This window comes from Rhinolophus ferrumequinum, unplaced genomic scaffold, assembly GCF_004115265.2.
Source record: "Rhinolophus ferrumequinum isolate MPI-CBG mRhiFer1 unplaced genomic scaffold, mRhiFer1_v1.p scaffold_109_arrow_ctg1, whole genome shotgun sequence".
NCBI lineage: Eukaryota > Metazoa > Chordata > Mammalia > Chiroptera > Rhinolophidae > Rhinolophus > Rhinolophus ferrumequinum.
This window is the reverse complement of record NW_022680364.1, coordinates 1,233,648-1,261,571: the sequence shown is the minus strand read 5'-3', so window position 1 is coordinate 1,261,571 and position 27,924 is coordinate 1,233,648. Positions and strand designations below refer to the sequence as shown.

The window sequence follows — 27,924 nt, the reverse complement described above, 5'->3', positions numbered from 1 at the left end:
GCTTCAGTCAGAACGCAGGTGGGTCCCCAGGCCAGCTGACTGATGTCACCCTCAGCTCCTTAGGGAAACAGTGCCTGGGATGGCCCCGGGCAGTGGGAGTTTGGAGGTGTCTGACAGACTGCCACCCAGAGCCTGGACGCCCAACACTTCAATCAGATACGGACAGAGAATCCTGGGTCTCAGCGAGAGCTCTTTTTCCTGCTTCAATGGGAAAAACACCCCAGAAGCTTGAAGCGGGGATACACCAGTCAAGTTTTCCTTCCTTTAAAAATAATTTTGGTCCGTTACTTGCTGCTGTGAACTGTGGGCCGCCGGGGTCGGTGAAGGATCTCAAGATGGCTGGGCAAAAACTTGCTCTAAAAGCCATTGACTGGGTGGCTTTTGGGGAGATAATACCCCGAAACCAGAAGGCCATTGCGAACTCCCTGAAATCCTGGAATGAGACCCTCACCTCCAGGTTGGCCACTCTGCCTGAGAATCCACCTGCTATCGACTGGGCTTACTACAAGGCCAATGTTGCGAAGGCCGGCTTGGTAGATGACTTTGAGAAGAAGTTTAAGGCACTGAAGGTTCCTGTGCCGGAGGATAAATACAGTAACCTGGTAGATGCAGAAGAAAAAGAAGATGTGAAAAGTGGTGCTGAGTTTCTGTCTATGTCGAAGACCAGGATTGAGCAGTACGAGAAAGAGCTGGAGAAGTTGAGGAACATAATTCCATTCGATCAGATGACCATTGAGGACTTGAATGAAGTCTTCCCAGAAACCAAGTTAGACAAGAAGAAGTATCCCTACTGGCCTCACAAACCAATTGAGAATTTATAAACTTGAGTCTGGGAGAAAGCTCTGGCCCTCGTATTATAAACTCAACATTAAAACTAATTACTTAGTAAAAAAAAAATAAATAATAATAATTTTGATATTGAACATAGCCGAAATCAAAATCTGATTTCTTTGTTTGGAGCAGAGTCATCAGAATTACCAGGAAGATTTTAGGCCATGAGATTATTTCATTTTAAAGTAAAATACATTCTCCTTTCTATTTTTTGGTCAAAAAAAAAGCAAAATGTTACTTAAGACCCTGGAGAAAAACATCACCTGGAAGAAAAAGGCCAGTTCCAAGCTCCAGGCAAACAGTGGTCCTTGTAGGTGAACTGGCTTTGCCCGACAACTAAACAAGACCCAAAAGTCCCCAAGGCCACAGACAACCATCCACATCCCTGAAGCAAAACCCGGTAGACAGGGACAACTGAGACGGTATTAGGAGATCAGCTCATCATACCCCTGCTCCTGGAGAACCAGCTCAAAATGGAGGCCATCGCAGATTGGACAGGCTCTCTGTAAAGAATAAAAAACAATAAAGAAAAACAAGGAAAAAGTGAAAAGTAGAAAGTAACCATGCAGCCAATATCCCAATATTCAGAAAACAGCAATCAGTTTTTGCTGTATTTACTTTCACCTTTTCTCCTAAACATGTCTTTTTTCTTGCTATAGGAGTTTTGCTTCTTATAGCAGTTTGCTCACAAGCCATTACTTAATGCTACAATTGTGGCTTCTTTGAAAATAATGAGCACTTTAATGCGTCTGTAATATAGTGTCTCATGTTGTATCTATAACATCGTGTCTCGTGTTGTGTCTGTAACATGGTGCGTAACATGGGTCTCATAGTTATGCCCTCAGCATACTTCCCTGTGGCTGGATATCTGGAATGTTCCCCAGTGGTCACTCTTGTGAGTAACTTTTCCAAGATATCTTTGTACAAAAGCTTTTTTCCAAATCTCTGAGTACATACTTGGGACATATTCCCCACAGCAGAGTAAGAAGCCCATGGTGGAGGGTAAACAGTAGGTTTTCATAAACAAGAGACGCAGAAGATGTGCTGGGCTAAATGGTGGCTCCCAAAAAGGTATGTCCATGTCCTCACCTGTGCTGTAACCTTGCGCGTTGGAAGAGTGAGTATGAACGTGGGACTAAGTTAAGGATGGTGAGAGGAAGTACTCATCCTGGGTTGTTCAGGTGAGCTCTCAATGCAACTACATGTACCTTATAAGAGAGGCAGAGGGCATTTCGGACAGACACACAGGGAGAAGGTCGTGTGGAGAAGGAGGCAGAGACTGGAGCCATGTGTCCATGAGACAAGGAATGCCAAGGATGGCCGCAACCACAGGCAGATTAGAAAAGAGGCCTGGAGCAGACTGTCCTGGGGCCTCAGAGGGAGCATGGCCCTGCTGACACCAACACCGTGATTTCAGACTCGTGGCCTTCAGAGCTGGGAGAGAATACGTTTCCATTGTTTGAAGCCACCTAGTGTGTGGTGGTTTGCTACAGCAGCCCCGGGGAAGAGCTTTTACTCACTTAGCCCAACCCACTTGGTCTTTGGAAAATGACAGAACCAGAAACAGTCTGAGTGAAATCCACCCTCAAAAGCCACCATTAACATCACCTGGTGAAACGGAACAAAACTGCAGCAAGTGGGTTGTGTCACCATGTCAATGAGAACTGACCTTCAAACCCACAAGCTAGGTTGGGTGACACACCAAAGAAATGGCAGTCCCTTTGTCCTTCAGCTCAAAGGGGTACAACAGACCAAGTTCTCCACCTCCTTGTGTCAAGGACACATGACAGCAAACATCTTGTCACGGCCACGGCTGCATTCTCACTGACGAGCAAACACCAGTCTCCTGAAGATTGGAGGGAAACCAACAGGAGATTTTTGCTTTTGTCTCTAAGAATCAAAAGTTGAGTGGCATATAAAAATCCAAACCTTCTGGAACTAATGTTCCTTTAGACATGGTTTCTAATTTTAAGTACCTGAGCTTGATTATTGATCGCCATGGGTCTTTAAATGAGCAGATTAAAACTTTCTCCATAAAAACGAACTGTAAAAAATTACAGCGACTGTCTGGGGACTAAGGCAGTGTCTGGCTCCTGAACTTGAATTTCAGGCTGTGAAGAGGGAGTTTGTCCTGATGGTATCGATTGCTGCTCATCATCCTCAAGCTGAGTTTGTCCTCTCTGCCAGCAGCCCACCAGCAGAGACCCTGCCACCCTTCCTCTTAGATCTGCCAGCAGCCACCTTATCTTTGAAGTGTTACCAGCTCTCCTGAGATCAGGCTGTTCGTTTTTCCAGTCTCAACATGCAGGTACTTCAAAAACAGCTATTCTCCCCAAACACCCAGCCCCAAATTTTCACCACTTGTTTAATAGTAAGCCTTTTATACTTTCTTTACCAAAGGCTGTGGTAATCTTATTATAACTTGTGTGTTAAATCTTATACTATCTCTAGTGATGAAAGCAGTCAGTGATAAATTCAATAATATTGATCCAATATAAAAGTAGCAGCAACAATCAATAACGCTCTGTGTCTGCTAACAGTTACCCCCACCACCTCAAAGAAAACCCAGGTCTGAGGCAGTTGCCCACGGCTCACAGCCCCCTGGCCCACTGCCCACCAACCACCAACCACCAACCACCCCACTGGCAAATGCTAAGAGAGGCACCATTTCTGCCGAATGGAAGCCAAAAACCTAGTTAGGCAAATGAAACAACACGGACTTTAAGAGGAAACAGGAGTGGTCTAAATGCCAACGTAAGAGAATGCACAGCCGGTTCCCAAATGGCCTGAATGCCAGCTGGCTGAGGTGGGAACCACGATGTTGAGGTCCAGGAAGAAGAAGAAACAGCTGGATTAGGAGCTTGCGTGGCGCACACACAGGTCAGAGCTTCTGTCCACAGCTTCTGAATTCCCAAAAGGATTAAAAAGGCATCCCTTAGGTAAGTAGTTTGTCCCTAGGCATCGAGAGGCCCCACGCAGCACCTCTGAGGATGGGTTGAAGGCCCAGGGCTCTGGAGCGGGTCCCGGGGAAAGCCCTTCTGCAGACCGTGACTCAGCAACTGGCAAGGCTCTCTGTGCCGGATGTGGTCCCACAGCCACCGCCCCATGCAGGCGGTGGGGACAAGGTGGAACTGTCAGGACCTGAGAACCAGACACAACTGGGAACAATCGAGTCACGAGTGATGCTGTTGATCCTCCAAGGATGTTTACGGGTCACCAGTGTGCTGGGGCATAGACTTACCCAGAGATGTCATGTCAAGAGGGAGGACATTTTACAGGTAGGTTGAAGAGAAGAGAAATGAGACACTGTGTGACTTGAAAGTAATGCCTGTCAGCCAGAAACAGCCTGAAGTGGCACAATGGTGTCCTGGCCCCACCAGCAGAATAACCGGTGTTTCCAGGGTGCCCACTGCCCACTTCTGCTGTCAATACCAACAGTGCGCAAAGACTGTATTGTTCAAGTGGCTTTATTGCCACGACATATAGGACTTCCTGAGGAGTCCTGGTTGCCACAGGTCAGCTCCAAAACATAATGGACCCCACACCAGGCATCTGCTACGTGTAACAAGCCATCCCAAAGCTCAGTGGCCTGAAACAAGTCATTTGTTTTGCTGCAAACCTTCTGTGTGTGCAAAGCCGGATGGGGCTGCCACGTCTTAGCACCACATGGCTGCTCACTGGGGCTGGAGGACTCACTTTCAGGATGACACACTGTCTCATGGCTGGTAGGTGGGCGTGGACCGGCAGCCAGAAGTTCTGCTCATGGACTACTGGGGATCCTTCAGAGTCCTGTGGCTGGGACCCAAGACGAAGCGATACTGGAGGTGACAGCACGAGTGAGGGCCGGATGATCACATACGTGGTTTCTATGGCAATGGCAAATCCCCTAACTTGGCCAGCTCACAGCCCAAGAAGGGAGTGGGGAGACAGGCACCCACAGGATGGCGGCTAGGAGAGGGAAGCAGTCCAGCCAAGAGAAGGCGCAGCCAGGAGGTCAGGTGGGTGGGGCGGGAGCCTGGGAACATGGTGACGCATGCCCCCCAGGGTCAGGGAGGCCATGGGCAGTCCTAGCTCTGTTCTTTCCGTGAATGTTCCGTCATTTATCGAATCATTCCCTACTAAGAGGCAATGAGATTATCTTCAATTTTTTGTTTTGTTTAGTTTGCTTTGCAATTGCAAACAGTCCTCTCACCTCTCATGACTGCTTGTACAGATATCCTGGCCTTTGATTGAGTGTCTATCCATGGATGAATTCCTAGCAGTGATTTAAGTCAGTGGAAGGGTTACTGGTCTCTTTTGCTTAGAAAGGCCCAGGGGAAGACATCGGGAGGCTGGAAAAGGGATGGGCCCTTGGTGCAAAAATACCCCTCCCTTGGCACTATTATCTCCCAAACAAGTGGGAGGGAGAAACTTTGAGATTGGGGTGGTAGAAGGTGTGGAGGGGGACAGTTTCAACCGCCAGTCTGTGACCTTCACAATTAGAAATGTCATATTATTATTGATGGAGAGACTTGCTTAATGGAGAAGTTGTATTTGGCCATATGGCCAGGGAGACCATCACAGTCACTTGGCAGGTCTGCTAGCACTGCCCCTGCCGGCCCCGCCGCAGGGTCTCAGGACCTGCTGTAGACTGCTGCTCAGACTAGCAGGAAGCGATCAGGGGTAACCCAGCCGGCTGCCATCAGGTTGTGGGTTTCACCTGATTTTCTGACTCCAAAGTCTATGTTGCCTGCTTCACTGCAGTTCTCAGCCCTAGCTTAGAATCACCTGGGGGCACTGCTACCCACACTGGATTCCTGGAGTCTTGGGGGGACGCAGCTCCAGGAGATTCCCAACAGTCACCAGATGAGCCCAAGGGGACCAGAGTTGGAAACCACTGCCGTGTGGCAATGCTTGCGTCCTTGATGAACACAGGTCGTTATCACATCTGTCAAGAGTTTATTTCTGGGGTTTCCATTCTGTTCCACTTATCTGTGTGTCGGTTCTTATGCCATATATCTGTGATGTTGCTAAGGACGCAGCAGACTTCACTGTAATTTTAGAGTTACGTCTCCTTTCGGGGCCACGTCAAGGCGGCAGAAACAACAGGCAGGCACAACAACTGCTCAAGACATGCACCTGCGACCGCTGTTCTGTGTCCCAGGGGCAAATGGGCGGTGACCATCTGAGGAAGGACCCACCCGAGATTGTTTCCACCGAAACCTGGAGGCCAAGGTTTGAACTGAGTGAGGAGATTGCTTCTCTTGGTTAAAGAAAGGCAGCCTTTCCCCAAGATCTCTCCCTCATTTATCTTTGGTATTTCAGTGATTGACAAACAGACAAAAACATATTTATTTAGGGATTATCTATATTGAAAACTAGACATGGATTTTTTTTCTCTGTCAACATCACAAGAATATCAGCTGTTTGAACAAAAGGAGAGGCATTTTTCCATTCAATCCTGAATGCTGAAAATTCTCCAGTTTCTATTCAGGAAGACATTTGTTTTTATTGATCGTGTTAGCTGAGGAAGTTTCAACTCCTTTAGCCAGGCAAGGAGAAGGTTGATTTTCTCTTTATTGTAAAGGTTATTAGGAGGAAACGAGATAGAGAAGTCATTTGTCTTTAGATAATCCCTTAGAATCACAACAACTCAAACATGTTCCAGATACGTAGATGGCCTAATGTGCAGTGATATGCCTTCTAGGAAATTAATTTTATTGTTCAAGATGTGGCTTATTTCTAGAAAGTGCTTTCTTACCAAGGGGGCAAGTGTCCATTTCCCTGCTTTTAATTGATAAGAAGTGTGAAGACTTCCCTAAGTATCTGGAAATAATGACAGCCACTGAGGCTGTGTGCATCCCAGAACCCTTCGCCGTAGAAGGTAACTCTTCACATACTCGTATAACTGCTGATCTGCTCCATCTAGGCCCTTCGCTGCAAGACCGACCGCCCTCAGCAATACATACAAACACCAGAAAGCCTATATCTCGGTCGAAAGTGAAGTATACACTTAAAAAATGAATACCAAGTACTTTTCTAGTGAAATAGGCTAACCAGCAAACGTATTATTTTTTTTTTTCTTGGCATACCTTCTCAGCCTCTTCAGGTCTAAAGAGGAGATGTGCAAAACACTAAGTGAAGGTGACTTAGTTAAATTTTTCCTCACTTTTTGGTCTGTCCTTGGTACTGCTCAGAAATACTGGTCTCCGATTTGCCCACTCAGAGACATCAAAGTCATTCCATGCAGGAATAGCTTGGACATCACAAACTCATCACTGGGATTCCGGCAATTCACCTCCCAGAGCCCAGGCTGCACCTCAGAGTGTAGTATCCAGGTGAAAATAGAGGCTGGGGTGAAAGGATATTGCCACATTACGGGGTCCCAAAGATCTGTGGTTAGTACTGTGTTGCCTTCAGAAATGTCTGCTCCTCCCAAACTTTCTGCCATGTAGTCTCTGGCAAAACTACAATCATGCAAAGGATGCTGGCTCCTTCCTTTCTGAGACAAATGACGGGACTTACAGAAGTGACCACTGTTATTTTTTTTCTAAGTGAAGCTGTGCAAATCTGATAAAGTAAACGTTTCATGAAACCAACGACTGCTTAAATTGTAGGACTGAACTGTTTGTATATAAATATTACCTTTTATATTCCGTTCGAGCTCTAAGTAGATGAACACATTACCTTAACCACCGCGTCTCTGCGGGGGCGCGGGAGGCGGAGGGCCTCGCCGCCAGATGGCTGCCTTTTCTTGCATGAGATTAAAAGATGCTCCTCATTCCCCACGATGCTCTGGAGGCAGATTAATATCACCAGCTAAATTGCTCATGTTTTTGAAATAAAATTTAAAGAGAACTTTTTAAAGCAATTGGTGTTGCAGGTTCTGGGAGCAGACTGCTCTCCAGGTAGGGCACGCTGGTTTCAGTACTCGGTAATTAAAGGAAAGGGTTCTGTGTTAATTGACCGCTTCAGGAAAGAGAAATGTAATGAGTCCTTATTAATCATGAAGAGGAATGTGCCGGAGGCACCGCAATAACCTCTCTAACGTGGAGAAATGTTAATTAATGAAAAGAACAATGATGTAAGAAATGAGCTGCGTGATGCTTGCTGCTGATGGAGGCTGGATTTTAAACACGTTTGTTGGAGTGCAAACCACAGAATGTGCCGCCTTGCTCATCAGCTCCGTGTAACGTGAGCCTCCCAAAGTGAGGGGGCATCTTGAAATGTTCCTGTCATCTGCGCTCAAAAAAGCAAAAACACTCAACCAGAGTTTATTTATTTCAGAGAAAATGGATTCGCCCTACACCTCTGATTGGGCGTCTCACGTCAAAACCACCCCAGAGCAGAACAAGGTCACTTATTAATGTCATTTCATTCCACCATGATAGGTCCTGCTCACTGCTGAGGACAGAGGGAGGGAAGAAAGCATTGTCCCTACACTGAAGTAAACAAATTCCATTTCTGATATTTCCCAGCTAATATAAAGAAAAATGCAGATTCACTGTGGGGACAGAGTGACATCTTTTTAATCCAATTTTAAGTCCCTTGAAGAATATGTGGCTTCCAGCCCATGTAACAATTCATTTCCAGAAAGGAGGTCACGCTCACTGCAATGCAGACCACCATCAGACCCGGTCCCCAGCACTTAGGGAGCTCGTAGTGGCCACAGGCCAAAGGCCCTGGCTCCATCGCCTGCACGGTGGGGACAGTGACACCTCAGGAGCAGAGAAGGCACCTTGCACAGCGATTGCTGCTGGGCCTGCCCGGTGGGGGGACACGTGGTTGCCCCTCTAGCCCCGGCTGATCCCTGCCTCTCCCTGCAGGTGGAACGTGCTGGGCCTGCAGGGCGCCCTTCTCTGCCACTTCATCGAGCCCGTGTACCTGCACAGCATCGTCGTGGGGAGTCTGCACCACACCGGCCACCTCTCCCGGGTGATGAGCCACCGGACAGAGGACATCGGCCAGCTGCCCTCCTCCTACCGGCATAACCGGCCCCTCCTCAGCGGTAAGATGACTGGTCCCCAGAGACACACCCCTCCCGTCAGCAGGCTGGCCCCCCGCAAACCCCAAAGGGACCCCAGCGGGCAGACCTGACCCACGTTGGCCAATGGCGGTTTCAGAGGTCGCCAGCAGATGTACAGCGATGCACACCTCCGAAGAGGAGGAAGGTCACAGTGCACCTCGGAATGTAGGAAGGGGACACATTTTCGAGTGAATGCACGATAGGCCGCCCCACATCGGCGCATCACGGTGTCACTTCCACAGCGGGGGACACAGTGCCCTGTGGAAATAAACCGCAGCAATCGTGCATGTGTCCAGTAGGACCTCCGAAGGCGGGCCGGGTATGTGAGAGGCGGGGAAGCGCGGAACCCGCGGGCCATGCGGGCGGGCGGGGTGGCGCACGGGGGCGGCAGCCGGCATTTCAGAGGCAGCTGAGGTCAGCGCGCTGCGCCCCAGCACAGCTCCGCAGCCGAGCCTCCGTGTCCCCGTGCTGAAATGGGGACGGCCACCTGGAAGGATCAAGAGTCGCAAGGCCTTGACGCGGTGGAGTTCTCCGCGAGGAAGCGGTTTGGGAAGCCGCGCCTCCCGGGACAGCTGGGAGCTTCCCGGGAAGTGAGTGCGAACTCCGCCTGGCCGCGGGGCGTGCGCGACCGCTGGTCCCTGCCGGCGGGCGGCCGGCTGGGCTGTGGGGGCCCAGGCTGGCTGGTCTGCGTCGCAGACCAGATCACCTGCTAGAGAAAATAGCAAGATAGAGCGCTGCTTTTAGCGTGTGGCTAAGAGTTGGCCTAAGATTGATTCCCAGGATTATAAAACGGTTCTGAATTATAAAATCGGGGCGGTAACAGTGCCCCAGGGCGGTGGCAGGGAGAGCCAAAAGAAATAATCCGTGCGAAGCACTTAACTAGCCGAGCAAGTGTTCAGGAAAGGACACCCCTCCGCCCGCTCCAACAGTGTGCTTGAACAACTGCGCGCTCCGGCCGCGGCCCGGGCGGTCCCAAGGGGCCTGCACCCGAATCCTTCCGAGCCGCTGTCTGCGGAGAGCCACCCTGGAGACGCGACTCTGGTCACTGCATGTTCAACGACACGGAAAGTGAGGGAGAGCAAGTAATTAAAGCCTGTGCTTTGAATATTCTTCTAAGAGAAACGTAACGTGCACTGGAAGTGACTTCGCTGGCGGTGTGGTCTGTCCGAGCTTTGAACCTCAAGGTTCAGTTTGCATTTTTCTTCATCAAGAAGAATCACAAGAAAGCTGGAAATCTGGATAGGACTGAAAAAGTGTGTCGGTGTGGATGGCGCATTTCACAGATACCTTTCAGTGTTGAACACCCTGAATTCACTTGAAGATTAAACTCAGGATTATCTTACAGCCCACGGCAAGGTCTTGACAATGAAAATGAAATTCGAGAGATGGACCACAGGGATTGAATGTGAGAGTTTGGTTCTTTCATGTGATGAAAATCCGGCTCAGTGCTAAACAGACAAGAGCCTCAGTTGCCTTTCTTCACCACACACTTTCCTGAAGTAGTAAAAACATCTAGCTGGTGTATGGGAAGGCTTTTCAGACGTCGTGTTTCAGGAGCAACGGACTTTCTCAGACAGAACTTTGACACTTAACGGAAACGTCTGCCAACAGTCACCTTAAGTCCGGATGGACACCACCTCACAGTGCACTCAGACACCTCCCTTTAGGAACCGCAGTGGGTGCCATGGGGACCTGTGGCTGTTGACGTCCACATTTTTGTGTGAGGCTGAATTTCCAAAATACTGTCACACTAAGCTGCAGAATCTGATACGGGGTCTCCGGCCTCTGATTCAGGAGACAGTTCTGAAATTGATGATCATTAATAGTGGTTTGCAAAATAACCCAGTGGGCAGAAGCAAGAAGCAAACATTTTCTTTTATGCAGAAAGTAAGTAATTCACAATCTTATATATATTAAACAAGCACACATATATTATGGAATAACCTACAAATTTTTCATAAATGTTTAGATAAAACACATGAGCTTCAAAAAAATATCTGACAGTTTCCTTTGTCCTACAGTCATTAGCAATATGAACTTATCCTCCTGTGTCCTTGAAAAAATTGGGAGGAAAAATTATTATAAATCTTGCTAAAAAAATCTAAAAACAATCCTAATATCTTTTGCATGAAGATCAAAAAAAGTTAGATTCAACAAAGAACTATTTAAAAACACATTTCCATACATGAGCAGTGATCTCCTTTGGCACATTAAATGGTCCACGGGTTATGGTAAACTTAAAATTATATAAAAACCTTGTTTCAGTCTTCTGGGGAGTTATTTTTAAAATATTTGTGTATTACTTAAGTTTCATTTAATTTCCACCATGATTTTAAGGAATTATTTCACAAAAGAATTGAACATCAAATTTAATTACATTGCTCTTGAAAATTTCACAATTTAAGGAACATACTCCCATTGTCAGTACATTTTATTTATCCAAACATTAAGCAGTCAGCATAATCCAGGTGCTCAGTTAATCATTCAACAAACATGTATTGATTACTAATGATGTGCATGGGACATCTCTGTGCTGGGAAGAGAGTAGTGAATCAGATGGTCGAAAATCCACACCCAAAGGTGATTCCATTCCAGTAGGGAGACAAACAAACAAACAAACAAAATGTAAATGCTTTATAGAAAAATAAGGCAAAGAGGGGATTAAAAAGTGACCCTCACCTGTAATCAGAGGGTCAGCTGAGATGTTACTGAGGGTGACTTCTGAGCAAAGTCTTGGAGGACGAGAAAAGGAACGTGTGGGGGGCAGAGAGAAGAGGGTGGGGGGCAGAGCTGGCAGAAGAGTGTCAGGGTGTCAGGGGTTAGGAAATAGGCAGGGCTACAGCTGGGTATGGGAGTATGTCCGTCAGGACTCGGTCTGAGGCCTACATAAGCGGGTCCCTGGCGGCTCACAGAGCAGGTTGAAACAGTCTCCACACCGAAATTTAGATTACAATGATCGTACTAAGAGAGCAAAATAATCCTACAGAAATTTGCAGATACAACACTGGCACACAACAAAAACCAAGCAGGCACAGAAGGAGAAAACACCACCTTAAAAAAACGCAGCAGACACAACAGACGATGCAAAAAGACCCACAGCTCCAGAAATGGGGGTTCACAGACACAGACTTTCATGTAACTGTGCTCAACAGGATAAAAAAGATGTAAAAAACAAGATGGAAAAATGCAGGAGAGAGATGGAAGCCAAGGGGAAAAAAGAACAAAATGGAAATTTCAGAAATAAACAAAACAGTGTGCATAGCACAGAATAGGTTTAATAGCAAGTTAAACACAGCCAAGGAAGGAATGAGTAAATTGGAACGTCACTCTGAAGGAGACACCCAGAATGCAAAAGAGACAGACAGAGGGTGCGTTGTCTCTGTCAGAGGGTTGTAACCCAGAGAAGAGATCCAATGGGATATGCTCATTTTCCTACTAGAGAATAGATTTACTTTAAGGATTGGCTTACACAATCATGGGGGCTGGCAAGTCAGAAATCTGCGGGGCAGGCCGGCAGGCTGAACATTCCAGCAGAAGTTGGTATTTTAGTCAAGTTCAAAGGTAGTCTGGAGGCAGAATTCCTTCCTCTTAGAGGGATCTCAGTCTTTGCTCCTAGGGCCATCAACTGATTAGATGAGGCCCACCTGCATAATGGAGGGTGATCTGCTTTACTCAGAGTCTACTCTTTTAAAGGTCTGTCCCAGCTAAAAATACCCTCACAGCAATGTCCAGCTGGTGTTTCAGCAAGCATCTGGAACCACAGCCCAGCCAAGTTGACATGTAGAATTAACCATCTCAGAGGGAAAATACAAAAAAAAAAGGTAAGAGACAGAGTGAGAACGTCTAACATACATGTAAAAAGAGTTCCAGGAGAAGAGAGAAAAAATGGAGTGGGAGTGATATTTAAAAACATAATAATAACTAAGAATGTTCCAGGACAGATGGAACACTTTTAGTTACAGATCTAAGAAACATGTTATACCCCCAGAAGAACTTTTTAAAATCCTCCCCTCGGCAGTAAAAGTGATTAAAAAAAAAAGAAAAAACAGGAAATCTAAAAAGCAGTCAGAAAATAAAAGATTAGCTTCCACAGAGCTAAATCGAATGCTAGCTGATGCCATTCAATGCCAAAAAAGATGGAAACAATATATTTAAAATGTTGACTGAAAATTAACCTCAATCTGCAAATCTAACCCAGTAAAAGTATCCTTTAAAAATGAAGGAGAGACGACGTTCCAGACAGAGCATAGCTGATTCGACTCCAGCAGACTCGCACTGAAGGAGACACTACATGTGTTATTTGGCAGGAGAGAAATGATGCCAGATGGGTAATGAGAATAAAAACACATGAAAATCATCCACTTTTTTATTCAGTCTGAAACCTGGCTTATTAATACAGTTGGGATATTACAGCAGTGAAATATATGTGATTTGAAGCAAAACTGATGATATCTTGCCGAAGTCCCTTTATCCCACATCTTTTGAAATAATGACAATCCTTACAGGAACCGATAACCATTATCGGGCATTACCGGTTAGAAAATGAAATAGTCACATTTTTTCCTGCCGTGGAGGAAATGTCACATCTTTGAGAGAGTCCTGTGAGCCCGTGCCTCTCACACTAGGAGGAACACAAACCACAGTCATTTGTGATCCAAATAAGGTCATGGTCCTATTGGCTCTAAGGAGAAAGTCCCTGAAAATTAGTGTGCAAAACTCTCCTTAGAGAAGGCACCCCAGCCTCCCATGCTGGTGACAGAGCCTTTCACAGAACAGCATTCACGCGTGGCCAGCATCTAGCCCAGCACATGCCCCCTGCACCGGCACTCAGCTGTCTGGGTCACCAGCGCATCAGCCTTGCAGATGAGGGAAAGCAAGGGAAACCTGTAATGGCCCCTTGTTTTCTCATACGGTGTGTTCACCTAGGGCTGACAGGAGCCCAGAAGACTTGTCACCAGTATCTCATCAGGAAGAGCTCACGGCCACCCTCCATTCTCCTCACACGTGATCTCCAGAAGCTCATGCACCCCGCGCAGTTTCCTTGGAATGTGCTCCATTAAGATGAGGCAGTAGCTACAAAACCACTGCCAATTATGATGGTGTCGATTACAGTGAAAATGAATAAAATGACATTAATACAGCCTTCGTACTTAGTCACTGCAATCCCTAAGTTCACACTGAAGTGTCACTAGTTTTCTTCCATTAGAAGTGGGTGTGTGTAGAGTGAGAGGTGGGAGAGGTGTGTGTGAGGTATGTGTGCATGTCTGTACATATGTGGTGTGTGCATCCGTGTGTGCATTGTGTGTGATGTGTGTGCCTATGTGCCGTGTGTGTGCATAGATTTGTGATGTGTGCACATGTGTGTGCATACGCATGTATGTGTTGTGTGATGTGTGTGCACGTGTGTGCATTGTGTGTGAGGTGTGTGTGCATAAATTCGTGGTGTGTGCACACATGCATGTGTGTGCATGTATATGTGTGCCTCTGTGTGCATTGTGTGTGGTGTGCAGGTGTGTGATGTGTGTGATGTATGAATGTGCATAGATTTGTGATGTATGTGTATGGGTGCACTGCATGTATGTGATGTGCGTGTGCTTGAGTGTGCATGTGTGTGTGTATGTGTGTGAATGTGTGTGAATGTGCATAGATTTGTGATGTGTGTGCATTGTGTGTGCATATGCATATGTGTGTATGCATATGTGTGTATATGTGTGTGCATGTGTGCACATAACTCCCATGGGTGTCTGGCCATCTATGAAACCCAAGCGGCCCTTCTTTGCTGCCCCTTTGTAATTCTGTGCACGCTTGGAAGCTGCTTCACTCACTTCACAAATTGAACACAGTGCTACCTTGCAATACAGACCTGCCTCACTTCATGTAAAAATTACATTCCTAAATGTCTTGTGTCAATTTAATTTAGGGAAAGTGAATTACATTTTAAATATAGTAAGCCCACTAGCTATTTAAAAAAATTCAGTAATGTCTCTCTTACACACTGCTTTTTAAAATATATAGGATTTTCTCACAGTGAGGCATCTTTTAATAGCTATGCGAGCAATGGTAAAACTCATTTTCATGGCTGAATTGTGGGTTCACGGTCATTGCTCTTAAATAATGTGGTGGCCAGAGAGGTCACAGTGACAGTAGCAGTAAGGGACGTGGTGGCAGTAGTGGTAATTGCAGTGGTCAGTGGGTTCATTAACTTACCAAAGGCCGCACTGCCAGCCAGTCACAGGAGTGACATCTGAACGTCATCTGTTTCCTAGTAACACAGTTGTGTGCACGTGACTGAAACGTCAGACCATCTTCGTGAATTAGTCCACCTGGCAGAGCGTTTGTGTCTGATGGCGGCTGCTGGAGACCTGCTTATTCTCATACAGACCTACTTAGAAATGAAATGCTCCTCTAAATGTCCACAGAAGGTGGCTAACGAGTGAGAAGATGGATAACATGGCAGCATGAGCGAGCAGAGGCCAGCACCCCTGAGTCTGTATCAGGCCCCACAGATTCTCAGCACTGGGTCCGCGAGGGATCGCTCTGATAAAGCAGCTGTGTAGGAGGTAGGATTCTTTCCAAGATACTGGACATAATTACTAAGAAACTACTTAAGGAAAGCCTGCTCTGCCTTTCGCCAGGTTACACCACCCTTCAGGTCACCTTTTTTCTCTTACCCTTTGTTGGCTTTCTCAAAAAGTTTCCAAAATGAGGTCCTAGCCAACTAAAGCCAACCCTACGTGCCCAGTGGGGCTTGGCATCCCATTCTCACCAGCCATCCGTCCCGACAGCGAGCAGCACTGGGCTTCCCACCAGTCACGGGCTCAGAGAAAAGGGACACCAGACGTGGCTGAAAGAAGGGCTGCAACCCTTCACCTCCAAACCCAGTCCTCCTGCCAGAAGTGGTGGCGAGAGTCTGATGACTCCTTCCCCAGAAAGTTGTCTCTCTGGATTCTTAGACCAGTTCTAGAATTCAAATGTAATGCTGCTAACAGGCTGAAGAACGGCCACCCCAAAATACCTAATCCTAATGCCTGAAATCTAAAGCAACTTATTTGGAAAAGGGGCCTTTGTAAATGTGATAAAGTGAAGGATTTTGAGATGAGATTATCTTGGATTATGTCAGTGGGTCTTACATGCTGTCACAAGTGTCTTTGTAAGACAGGCCAAGAGACATGGAGAAAGAAACAGAGAGAGAGGGAGAAGCAGAGAGGAAGAGGGAGAGAGGAGAAGCCATGTGCAGATGGAGACAGAGATGGGAGAGATGCAACTACAAGCCCAGGGACCTGGGGACCCCAGAACTGGAGGAGGCAGGAAGGACCCTCCTTTAGACCCTCTGGAAGGCACGCAGCCCTGTGACGCCATGACATTGGACTGCTGGCCTCCGGGGCTATGAAGGAATACATTTCTATTATTTGCTGCAACTCACCAACTTTGTAGAAGTTGATGACAGCAGTCCCAGGCAACCAACACGGTGCTACAACATTCAAGTGTAAAACATCTACGTAGAAGCCGCATTGGCCAGTGTTGCCACACAGTTAAGGAAGGGTTCCCCCTCACCCGCCTTGGCCCTGGGATTCAGACCAGCTTAGTTTTCTTTTGATTTGTTTTCGTTTGGGATGTCAAGGAGCAGGTTGCAGAATATTTGGCTGAGGTGGTCCTCAGAGTGAAAAATATGAGGCCCCCCAATGTATGTACTTGCAAATAGACCCCATGACCTTGAACAAAGTTTGTCTGTGCACAGTGCTGTTTTCTGAGTGTTTATTTGTCGGCAGAATAACGGACAAACCTTAATGCTCATCCCTAAGTCTTAGCTAGGACTGGTCCCATGTCAAGTGCAGATTTGACCTGTCCGCCTCTTTCTGTGGTTGTGGTTTCTGAACACTCCCAGGAGGTAAAGTCGTGGACTGGGGGGCGGGGGCACTGCTCCCCCTTGGGAGTGGACTGGATCCGTAGAGTGTGCTCGTGTCTTGCCTTGAGGATCATGATGAAAATGAGTTTCAGGTACATCTGTGATTGTGAGGATGCAGAGGTCTGCTTCAGAGACACTGAGCCCAGGAACTCACACCTCTCCTGCTCTCACCACTCCAGCCAGCAGGAGGGCAAATAAGACACAGAGCAGCTTCTCACTCCTGGCCTGAGCACATGTGTTTTCCTGCAATCAGCACCGTCTGTGAGCGTCACCGAGGATGCCATCGGTGTGGGGAGAAGCAGGCTCAACCCTCCTGCTGCTCTTTCCGCACTTTCAGAAGTCCGTGGCCTAGAGGAAGCACCAAACAACTCCTGCTCTGTGGACTGGTCCCTGCGCCAACAAGGTACCAGCAAGGGAAATGGATTTGAAACTGTAAAATCAATACAGTGAATGAGACCATTCAGATATGTGCAGAAGGCTCCTTAGACACCATGTTAAGAGAGAGAGGTTACCTATGTGGCTGACACAAACAAGGAGAAAACAGGAAGAATCATCCTGAAACACAGGAAAATGGGAAAGCAAATAAAAGTGGCTAGTGCTGGCAGTGGCCTTTTCATCATAACTAGGAAAAGAAGGCCTCCTGGGGCCCACCCCGACCCCAGATCTGCTTGCTCGAGGCCAGTGAGTGCTGGATAAGAAAGAACTCTCCCACTGTCACTGTGATGGTGACACTGTGACGGTTACAGGGTGTGGTCCAGCCACTCAGGTTTCCCACAGGGAGAGCATATCATGCAGACTGACACCAGCATTCTGAGATAATTATGTTTCCTTTATGTCAGCAAATTTGCATGTTAGAGTCAGCTGAGTCGGTCTCCTTGGGTATCATCAGCAGTCATCACTAGCGATAGTGACGTCACAAGTGTACCACTGGCACAAATATTTAGTGAATATTCAAGGTGCTATGTCTATAGGGCTGAGAGGGACAGAGGGAGAGGGCAGGGAGGGTGCACTGCCAGTCCTCCAGGTTGCTTTGCAGGGTTTTTCTTGCAGGCAGAAGACAGAGGGAAGATAATCCTTACAGTAGAAACTCAAAGTGTAAGTAGACAGATAATACTGTCCCCAAACAGAGGTAACCACGGAACAACACAGAAAGGAAACAAAACAGACCTGATGTGAAAGGGGTTCTGGCCTCCCTTGTGGGTTTGTCACTCCACTCCCTGGATATGGTTAGGTGAGCAGGTCTTCCTGACTGAGGAAGTCCCTGTGACCCTACTGGGAACATTTCTGATGCACGACATGGTGATCACGAAACAATCTAGAGTTGCCTTTCATCCCTTCAAATGAAAATAGTATTTGTGGCACAGGACATAGTCACAAGTGCACTTATCTGTCCTGTTTGACCTTTAACAAGAGTTGTCACTATCCGCGAGCACATTCAGGAAAAGAATGGTGAAGGTCACAGAGAAAATTAGGAGCAAAGATAAGACTAGAAGTAAGTTTCCAGATTCCTGCAACCCCACGTGACCCCCTTTGGTCCCGGAGATGTTTGGGGATCGTCACTGGACTTACACGTCCATTCATACTGCAAACAGTAGTTACTAAGGCTATTGGAGTTAGAAATCAACATTTGTAACTTGGTTTACACAGTCACATCTGTGATCCCAGCGACTCACAGCAGAAGCCAATTTCCCATTCACACACCTCTTTGCTTCTCCAACAAGCTGGGCCAGAGACACTGAGAAGGTCTTGGCTGTTGCTGAAATCAGATCCATCCACCAGCCAGCGCCTTTCCCTGCGGCGCCTGTCTTTTCCTCCCCTGTGACCCCATGTGTGGGGCTGGATAGACTGGTAGAAGCCGAAGCCAACAGGTGCGGGACGCCTTGTGGGGCTGCACCCCAGCCCTCTCCAAGTCTGCGTGTGTGCTGAGAGCTGCGGGCCTCAGCACTCAGTCCTAACTGTGGAGAAGGCCAGAGGGACAGGGAATGGGGAGGGGGAGGAGGGAGGAGAGGAGGGAGGGAGAGAGGCAGGCGCTGCAGGTCCTGACTGGTGTGCAGCCCTGCGGCACTGCTGGCCTCTCTTTGTGGCCGGTCACCCTGACCTCAGCCACTGCCTCCTCTGGCCCACTAGGGTGGCCTCGGCAGCCAACACACCAGACTGTCCCCCTACCCAGCTCTTAGCACAGGTAGCTGCCCTACGGACTCACTTCAAGAAAAAGGAAGGTGCTGCTGTAGATGGGGTCAGCCTGGGTGCCTGGCATTGCCTACCTGTGGCCAGGAGAAAGTCAGCAAGTGCTTTTGGTCTGGAGCCGGGCCACGCAGGCGGTGGAAGGCAAACTCCAAGGGTGCATGTGTGGAGGGTGGGAATCAGTGCAGGCAAGAAGCCCGGGATGGTGTGGGCCGTGGGAGGACCCGGTCTGCAGCTCTCAGTTTGCAGCTGCACAGAAGGCACTCACATGGCGCTGGCTATCCCTCCCAGGGTGTCTGCTGCAAGCACGGAGAGCCACCCAGCCCTTCACTTCCCAACACGTTGGCTTCTTCACCGCGCATCATGACTCTGCTATGACCCCTGAGCGGCCACACGCTGGCCTAAGTGCAGTGCACTAAAGCAGCCAGCTCTGTCCTGCGTCACCCACTCTTGGAGGACACACGGCCCAGAGGGGAGAGGACGGCTGGGAGGGCCACAGCAGCATCAGAATCGAGGATGATTTAGAATCCTGCGGAGTCACGGGGAGGGCTGGCGAGGCCACACCCAGGGCTGGTGGCGGTCCAGGCATCACTCCACCAGTGTCTCTGAACGGGTGACAGAGGGTGGACGCTACCAGTGTGGCAATGCCCAGACTGCAAACAGGTGCTGCCGCAGAGCAGGGCCACCCGGTCTATCTCTCTCCTGACTGGCTGTGTGAACCTGTGACCACAGGGAACCTATCCTCCTGAACAGAAATGGGCATATGACCTGACGAAGGGACAAACTTTGAAAGAAGGACTTCCCTGCCAATTCTGGAAGCTTTCTGGACAGGACCAGCCTCAGGGCATGGGACCAAGCAGTGCACAGGGACCACGCTTGGCTTAACGCTCTGTTGTCCTCAAGTTTTCACTGGCGGTGGCACGGGCCCCATGGTTTCCTCTGCTGTTTCTGGTCATGCTGCTTGTTAATCAGGCGGCACTCTCACACCCCTTGTTGTTGTTGGCTTCTTTGTCGCCCACCGAACTCTGAGCCTCAGGGCCGGTCTGTTGTGCCCAGCGGCATGCTCAGGCGGCTTCCAAGGGGCTGTTTCTCCATTAATCCATCAACAAATATTTGCAGGAAGGGAAAAAATGGGTAGCTTCTCTGTTACGAGACGCCCTTAAATTAAAAATCCCATAAATTAAAAGGTGAAAAACGTGTTTCCGGTATTGTCAGTGCGAGGCTTCCGTGCCAGGGTCAGGCTGAAAGGCAGCGCTGACCTGGCCAAAAGCGAAAGGTGAGAAGGTGTCGCGCCGTGCCACCCGCCTGCACCCGCGCGTGTCCGCGGGTCTGGCCTGCGCCCCTGGCCCGCCCGCCCGCCCGCGGGGCTCATGCACTCGCTCCCACTTGTTCCCACAGGCGTGAGCAGCGCCGAGGCGCGCCGGCCGGGGAAGTCTTCCCACTTCAGCGTGAACTGGGTGGCGGGCCACGCGGACGTGGAGATCCTGGATGCCACCACCGGGAAGCGCAGCTGTGGGGGCTGGTCCCGGCTCTGCAAGCACGTCCTCTCTGCCCGGTGGGCGCGGCTCTATGGAAAGGTGGGTGACGGCGCCTCCTCCGCGGGGAAGCCAGCCGGCCATGAAGGCCAAGGGCCCACAGAAAGCCGTTGGGTCTGCGCCCAGGGGGACACGTGACACAAGCGGCTGCCGGGTCTGTTTTCTTCTCCCCAACTCCCCGCAGGCCCAGCGGCTGGGGGCGGGGGTCTTACTTGTGACACCTGGTGTGGCCAGCACAGGACCCCACAGGAAAGTCTGTAAAAAGCGTTGCAAGTCGATGTTATTCCCAGTGCAGATCTAAGGAAACTGACTGTCAGAGAAGGTAGGTGATTTCCTGGATTTTGCAGGCAGTGATTGTCAGAGAGGGTTGCAGTCATTCCTCCCCAGCCCCCAGGCTGCACGTTTCTACTGAGTGTCAACTTATGCTCTCCTCTAGAAACAGTGTAATAACAATATTTCTGGGTTTGAAATTGTAATATACATTTGCAGGTGTTTCCCAAGCATAACAGATTATAATAACAAACCCAGAAAACAAAAACAAAGAAAGAAATTAAAGCAGCTGAGCTGATCCTCCACACTGTCTTACCCAGGCAGTGACTCCAAACAGAAGTGACTTTTGTGGTTATCAGCCAGTAGAAGAACAGGACAGACATACTGATTCTTAAAACAAACATTGTGTCTATTCTGAGGACACTGGAAATCGCACATCTCAGCTCCTAACTTGGCAGTGACCCCTGCGGGACCGGCACCGTGGGCCCTGTGGGGACCTAGTCTGTTCTTCCCCACCTGTTCTGGACACTTTGTCCCTTCTTCTACACACTGGGCGTCTGTGTTGAGGCTCTGAAAGGTCAGCGCACGCCATCAACTCTGTCTTGCTAAACAAAGGGGCCTCTTCTGCTTAGGCTCAAGGTGATGGTGGCAGCAAGCTGGCAGGCCAGTCTCTACTCACTGGGGACCCTGCAGTGTGACTCAGTATTCTGACCGCCCCGCTGCTTGAGGCAGTCAGGCCCTACCTGTGTTGGTGGTCCCTGCCAGTGTTGGCTGCACAGCTGTGCCTGTCACAGCTCAGGACAAGGAAATATTCTGCTTTCATTGTCCTCCTAGCCAGTTAGAACATAACTCGAAACCCTCCTGGGTCCCACCTCGAAGATGACGATGTCTCACTTCCCAGGGCCATCCCCAGCCCCAACACCCCCACCCCAATTTGAACCCCTAAACCTCCTCCAAAAAGAAAAACTATACACAGTGCTTGGATTTTTAATAGCAAGCAAGTTACATGCTCATTTTCATCCATTATTCACTCACACTCCTGGTGAAGCAGTTTCCCCAAAAAGTGGGTTCTCCGTGGAATTATAGAATTGCAGGTTACTACTCCAGCTACTCTTTTTATGTTTGACTTTTATGTGAGACTTTATTTGATTGATAGGTCAATTTGGGGAGAATAAATATTTAAGAGCTTTAGTGAGGCTTAACAAACACACGACCACTGTACATGTAAGGTGTACTTGGTATTTTGCGGCCTAACAGGTGAGGTGACCAGAGCTTACGAACACACAGTGAGATCTAGTCTCACAGCATGTCAGGTGTACTGTCTCTCTGTCACATAGCTTTTCCATTTCAAAGGAAGCGAGAAGGAAAAGCGCAAGGTAACATTTGCTTGCAGTGCCCGGGCACTCCATTTCCACCTGTGGCTCACGTGCCCTTTCTCACTCCCGTCCCACAGCTGAGCACGCGGATACCGAGCCATGGGGACACACCAGCCATGTACTGTGAGGCCAAGCTGGGAGCACACACCTACCAGTCCGTTAAACAGCAGCTGTTCAAGGCGCTCCAGAAGGCGGGCCTGGGCATCTGGGTGAGGAAGCCGCCCGAGCAGGACCAGTTCCCTCTCGCTCTCTGAGTCGCTGGCCCCAGGCCCTCAGACGGAGTGAGGCGCCTGGGCCGGGCGGGCGGTGGGCAGGCGTGGGGGGCAAGACCGTGCTGACCGGGTCTGTGCATTCATTTCCTTTGGGGTTCCAGAAACACCCAACTGTGCAATGCTCGGAGGAGCAACCAGACTTGAACCAGGAGCGCGCTGCTTCTCAGATGGCCAGTCCCGGGCTGGCCCAGCACAGCCGGCCCACCTCCAGGCACCAGGGCAGTGAGATTCCTCAGTGTGTCAGAGGGATGGTGTCTATTCAGGCTGGAGGGTCCAAGTGGCAGCCTTGAAAGGTGGTCCCGAGGCATTGCCAGTTAGAAATAAACTTCAGGCACCATTTGCTGTGTTCCCCTTTCGAGCGATGCACTTGGTTGTCACGAGCACAAGCTTATAGAAACTTCAAGATAAGCCACAAGTGAAGAGAAAAGCCATGGGCTCCTCCCCAAAGAAGCCAGTAAGAACACCCTGTCATTTTCACTATTCATTTAAGTGTTTTATTCTGTCTCCTTTTGCAAAGCATTTAGGATGTACGATACTAAAGAACCCCTAAAACAGGACCAGAGAAATGAGACCATTAGGTGCAGAGCAAAGGAACTAGACATGACGAAACTAAACTTCTCTGAGTGTCGCAAGCTGTCCTGTGTCCCTCTCGTCCATCACAGCTCTGTCTCTGGCAGATAGCAGTACCACTAAATAAGTTTGAGCTGCCTAAGTGTCTGCAAGCACCCCAATCCCTTCCCACCAGGTAGTGAGGAAATCCTGGCATAGCCCAAATTCTGACTTAGGAACTAACTTGTTCTTACAAAGCAAGCACAAAAGCCTCCAAAACAACCTTGACTCTGGGCATGAAGAGCTACCAGCTCTCCTTTCCTTTAGGTTCCCCATCACCATCACCATCTTGCACGACAGAAAAAATTCTCAAAGCAACTGCACAAACGCAAGAGGCAGGATTCCGTCCTGGCCAGAGCAGACGGCAGACGACAGAACCCTCCCCCGCACGGCTGGACAGAGGATGCAGTGCCCACAAATGAGGTGGTCAGGCAGCTGGACTTGCACTCTGCCACGAAGAACTCATCTCCAACACCCCGCCTGCCAGTCGACAGGTCTCTAATTTCTCCGATTACAAGATTGTGCTAAGTAGCAAAGCTTCATAGTAGGCAGCTCTGGACTCTGGGCTCCGGGTTAGAATCCCTGCTGACCACCTTGGGGTACAGCCTGAGAATACAGGTTTCCCACTTAACCCAGGGAATGCACGCATAACATCATGCTGTATATATTCGGGTACAAATTACAGACACAATACCAATCAGGCAAAAGTGAAACGAAGTGTAGATATTTGTTACATGGTAACAAGAAGTAGACATATTAGTATGCAAATAGAAGCTTTTCCCAGGTTACTATAAGGTCAAATTTGTTGCTCAAGTTCTTTTAGAAAGGAAAATAGGCACTGCGGTGTACAATTTCTCCAGGATAAAGTTTCGAAATATATGAAAATGTTTTTACAAATGTGACTCATTAATCCATTATAAAAATTGAGGAAATAGAATGAAATCTTAGTACAAATGGCCCACTTATATAAGTTTCTAATAATCTGATGTATCACGAGGCTGGGGCTTAGAAATCCAAAACCCTTAGGACTGGATTTGATATAGACTCTCAGCCGCCAATAACCGAAGCCCTTCTCCGAAAGTGGTGGGCTCAGGGATCCCGGGGTGAAGTCTGCGCCCTGAGCTTGCTGCCTGGACAAGGTGTGTGCTTTACATCAGCTGCTCCAGACAATGCTCCCCCTTCCATGTGGAGTGCACACTGGCGGGAGATGCAGGATGCAGCAACCTTCAGAGGGCACCGTGGGCCACCCATCTGATCTGGTTCAAGGGACCTGGAAGGTATTCTCCTATCCCATAGTGAACATGCCCACAATGCCCGAACGAAAGCTGGTTGGTCACAAGTCATTTTACCTGAGGCCGTGGCTCTCCAGAAACAACCCAGACTTCACTAAAACACAAGCCTCTACTTCTGGAGAAAGCCACACACTAGCACCACTGTGCCCAGGGGCTCCAGCATGGGGGTGAGTCTGTGAGGCAGGCAGGGGCTCCTTGGAAGGGGAGGCTAGGCTCTGCAAAGAAGGTCGACAGCAAGAGAAGGTTCCAGTGCAGCAGGAAGTCCGTCTGAGCCTGGCACTCTGCGTGGAGGCACCTGTCCAGTGCACGGGGAAACGGGGGAGACGGGGCGGGCAGTGGGGAATGTTTGCTGTGCGCACAGGGCAGTGAAGGGTGGCGAGCTGAGCCACCAGAAGGCTGACCCAGCCAGGAGGCGGCGCAGGGTTCTGTGCATGGGGCACCTGTGTGACTGGAGGGACAGGTCATTTCCCAGAGAGAGAAGATCTAGAAGGGGAAGCCTAAGGGTTTCACTGTCTGCCTCAAAGTCCAAAAGGATGTTCCAACACTGCCTTAGAGCAGGTCTACCCTGCACTTTTTAAACAGAAAATCTGGTGAATTTGGGTCTGGAGGGAGCCCACACCCCCCTCACCGCCTGAGGTTTCCACAAGGAGAACAAAGCATGGGTAGATGGTTCATGACTTTTAGTCACCCTGAAAATATGACCCAGCGGAACAAAAGGAAGAGGCACAGACATAATGGCAGGGGCTCCCCAGGCAGCCAGGTTACACAACTGCCCCCACTGCCCACCTGAATTTGCCTTGGAATCACCACCTTGCATCACCTGATGGCTCAACCTCCTTTGTTCCCAACCTCCCCAGGTTCTGTATTAACATCTCTTTAGTTCTATGTCTAATGTCCAGATAAAATCAACACCACCTTTATCTGCAGCCAAAGCACCTGTTGCTTTCCTGTCAGGGAGATAAGCCATGGAAGCTTTCCTGCCTGGTTCTCACAAAAAATGACCATGTGCCAGCCTTTGGCATGACTTGGCCAGGAGGTCACGTGGTTACATGAGCTCTGCTTGTCCAGCTCCAGCGCCCAGTTTCACAACAACATGTGACAGCAAGTTACTGGATTTAGGATTTCTTTGGTTTTCGTTTTTGCCAAGGAAAGGATTTGAGGGTCTGTAACTATCACTTCTTTTCATGCTGTGGTTCTCTTTGAGTCTGTATGTGTCCTTCTTGCCACCACTGGTTTTGTGACAAGTCTTATTCCTCAGAAACATCAAGGTGATTTCCTATTCAAGTGAACACAGCTCATATTGTTCCCACATACTTTCCTTTTCACAAGGAGTTGTTCTTATCAATAAAAATTTTTTCCTTTGTTAGACTGTTCACCACATCTGGAGAGTCATAAACAGTAACTACATGGTATCAATGCCCAGAATAGAAGAGTTAGAATATTTTGATGAAATCCTATTTTTAGATTATAAATTTAAAGATGTGTCTATAGGATCTTGTTTAAAAAAATTTAAAAAAAACATTTAAAACTTAGACATTTTTAATTTAGGGAAACTAATACACCCATTTTTTAAGAAGCCATTTTAATGAAATCATTTACGCAATTGGCCCAAAACACAATAAACTTCACACTTTCTCGTGTGGACAAAGGGGGTCAGGGACAGCATTTCTTCTGCACTGACCGTGGTGACCACCTGGCAGAAGTCTGGTTGCACTCAGCAGGCCCTGGTGTACCGGTGCTGGTTTCCTCACCTTCTGGAGTCCAGTTCCCGAGTTGGTCACCCATCGCAGTCAGGAGGGTCTGCGTCCTGCGCGTTTCCAGCTCCGAGTTCTCACAGAGTTTGCGGGCGGTGTGACAAATTAGAAGTCCGCGATTCAGGACAGCCTGTAACACCATCAAGCAGCATCTAGCAAGGACAACACCCCTCTGAGGTCTTGCTGGCCTTTTTATGCTTCTGCAGGCACCGTGATGAGATGTGGGGTAGGTGGGGACAGGGCAGGTGGGTGGGACCCACACGTGCAAAGATGGGGGCGCTCTCGGCCCTGTCCGTGGTCCTGACCCGTTGCAACTTGCAGCTCTGCTGTTTCTGGGAACCCTGGGGTATTGTTGGCTCCTGTCAAACTCCTCCCACAAATTCTGAATCAGATACAGGACGGGGGTGGGCGGTGAGGCAGCTGCCACAGATGAGGCATGCAGACTGCACAGTGACGGCCTGGGGCAACAAATGCAGCCCCTCTCGGTCCTGGACAGTCACCACTGTCTGCGGCTTCTCCCACCAGCACTGCCTCTCTGGTTTTCTTTCTCACACGTTCCTCTCCCTCCACGTTCTGTTCCCTTTTGTATTGCCTTCCTTCCCTATCCTAAACTTCCGATTCCCTCGGACTGGAGTCTCAGGCGTGTGTCTGCCCCAAGCTCCACAATGCTCATCTGTGAAGCAGGTGGACACTCAGGATAGGCCTGAGTCTGATGGGTTCCTTTGACGTGTTGTCCAGAGGGATTTACGAGAGTCCTTTCCTGGTTTCCTGTAACATGGCCATGCAGTCAGACCTCCCACCAAAAGGGATACCGATGGCCACATCTCTACAAATTCAGAGTAGACAATACCACTTCTGCAGGGGACTGCAGACAGTATCAAACCTGCAGAAGGTAATACTTTGTTTCCCAACTCATCATTTCACAGTCAAAATTTGGGGGATGCAACAGCCTCTAAGATAAAATGACTGGGAGTTTAGGGCCTCTTTTCGCACAGGCACTAGATTTCTATCACTCTGCAGTATATGCATCAGTAAAAACAAAAAAATACTTTCCCAGCAGTGCCCAATTAACTTTCAAATAATTTCCAGCATTTTTTTAAGCAAAATTAACTTAACAAATAGTAATTCTTAAGTGAAGGTTTGTACATAAACAGCATGATTGAATGGCAATATTGTACCAATGGATGTACATTTGTAATATTTGTAAAAAAAAATCCAAAATCTTAAAATATGAATTTACATATTTGCCTCTAAGTTCTGTAAATTGCACTTCAGTGATATCTGATAAGTGAATGTTTCTGTTAAGTGAATAAAAATATCCAGTAAAATCGTGCCGTCCTAGAATGTCGGGCCTTTCTTCATCAGGCAGAGTTCTAGGGGCCTCTGGGAAATACGCTGTGTGGGTTCAGCTAGAACCATAGAGAGTCTGCCCACTGCAAAGAAATGGCACGCTCCGCCCTGAAACCCTTCTTTCCCTAATGGTTCTGTCTGTGAGTGGGTCCTGCCTGGTGCCAGTCTCCAGCCCATGCGTCACCCTCACAGAATTAATGTGACTGAACTCCAGACAATATCACAGGACTGGGGATGGAAGACTCGCCACCCAGCCCTGACCCAGCCACTCATTAACTGCAGAGGATGCAAATAGCCCCCGGGTGCATGGGTTGGCCCTTGGTTCTCTCACTGTCAAGTAGGGGGAACGGCCCTCGTCCCCACTGCTCCACAGGCTGAGAGGGTTGGCGAGGCGGGGAGGGTACAGGGCTGTGGGAAGTTAGTGCACTGCCGACATTTGGGATACAGAGTCCTCCACCCAAGTATGTCCTAGAAGAGTGAACAGGGCCCAGGAAAACAGGAAGGCTCGATGATGGCCTGCCCCAAAGCGGTCACATTCAG

General features: G+C 48.8%; 2 protein-coding genes across 2 annotated transcripts in view; both read left to right on the top strand.

Moving 5' to 3' along the window:
* Positions 1–27,195, top strand: part of ADARB2 (adenosine deaminase RNA specific B2 (inactive)) — a 395,148-nt gene extending 367,953 nt beyond the window's left edge. The window contains exons 8-10 of the mRNA XM_033102157.1: positions 8,637–8,818; positions 20,325–20,503; positions 22,185–27,195. Of these exons, the coding sequence (XP_032958048.1) occupies positions 8,637–8,818; positions 20,325–20,503; positions 22,185–22,361 (538 nt within the window). The 3' untranslated portion in view covers positions 22,362–27,195. The remainder of the gene's footprint in view (positions 1–8,636; positions 8,819–20,324; positions 20,504–22,184) is intronic.
* LOC117019935 (ATP synthase subunit d, mitochondrial-like) lies at positions 297–897 on the top strand. The gene has a single exon (XM_033102158.1). The coding sequence runs from the start codon at positions 336–338 to the stop codon at positions 819–821; it is 486 nt and encodes a 161-aa protein (XP_032958049.1). The 5' UTR covers positions 297–335; the 3' UTR covers positions 822–897.
* Positions 27,196–27,924: the final 729 nt, after the last annotated feature.

What these genes read in the sequence shown, in the direction of transcription:
- LOC117019935 (XM_033102158.1), top strand. Translation starts at nt 336, where the DNA reads ATGGCTGGGCAAAAACTTGCTCTAAAAGCCATTGACTGGGTGGCTTTT.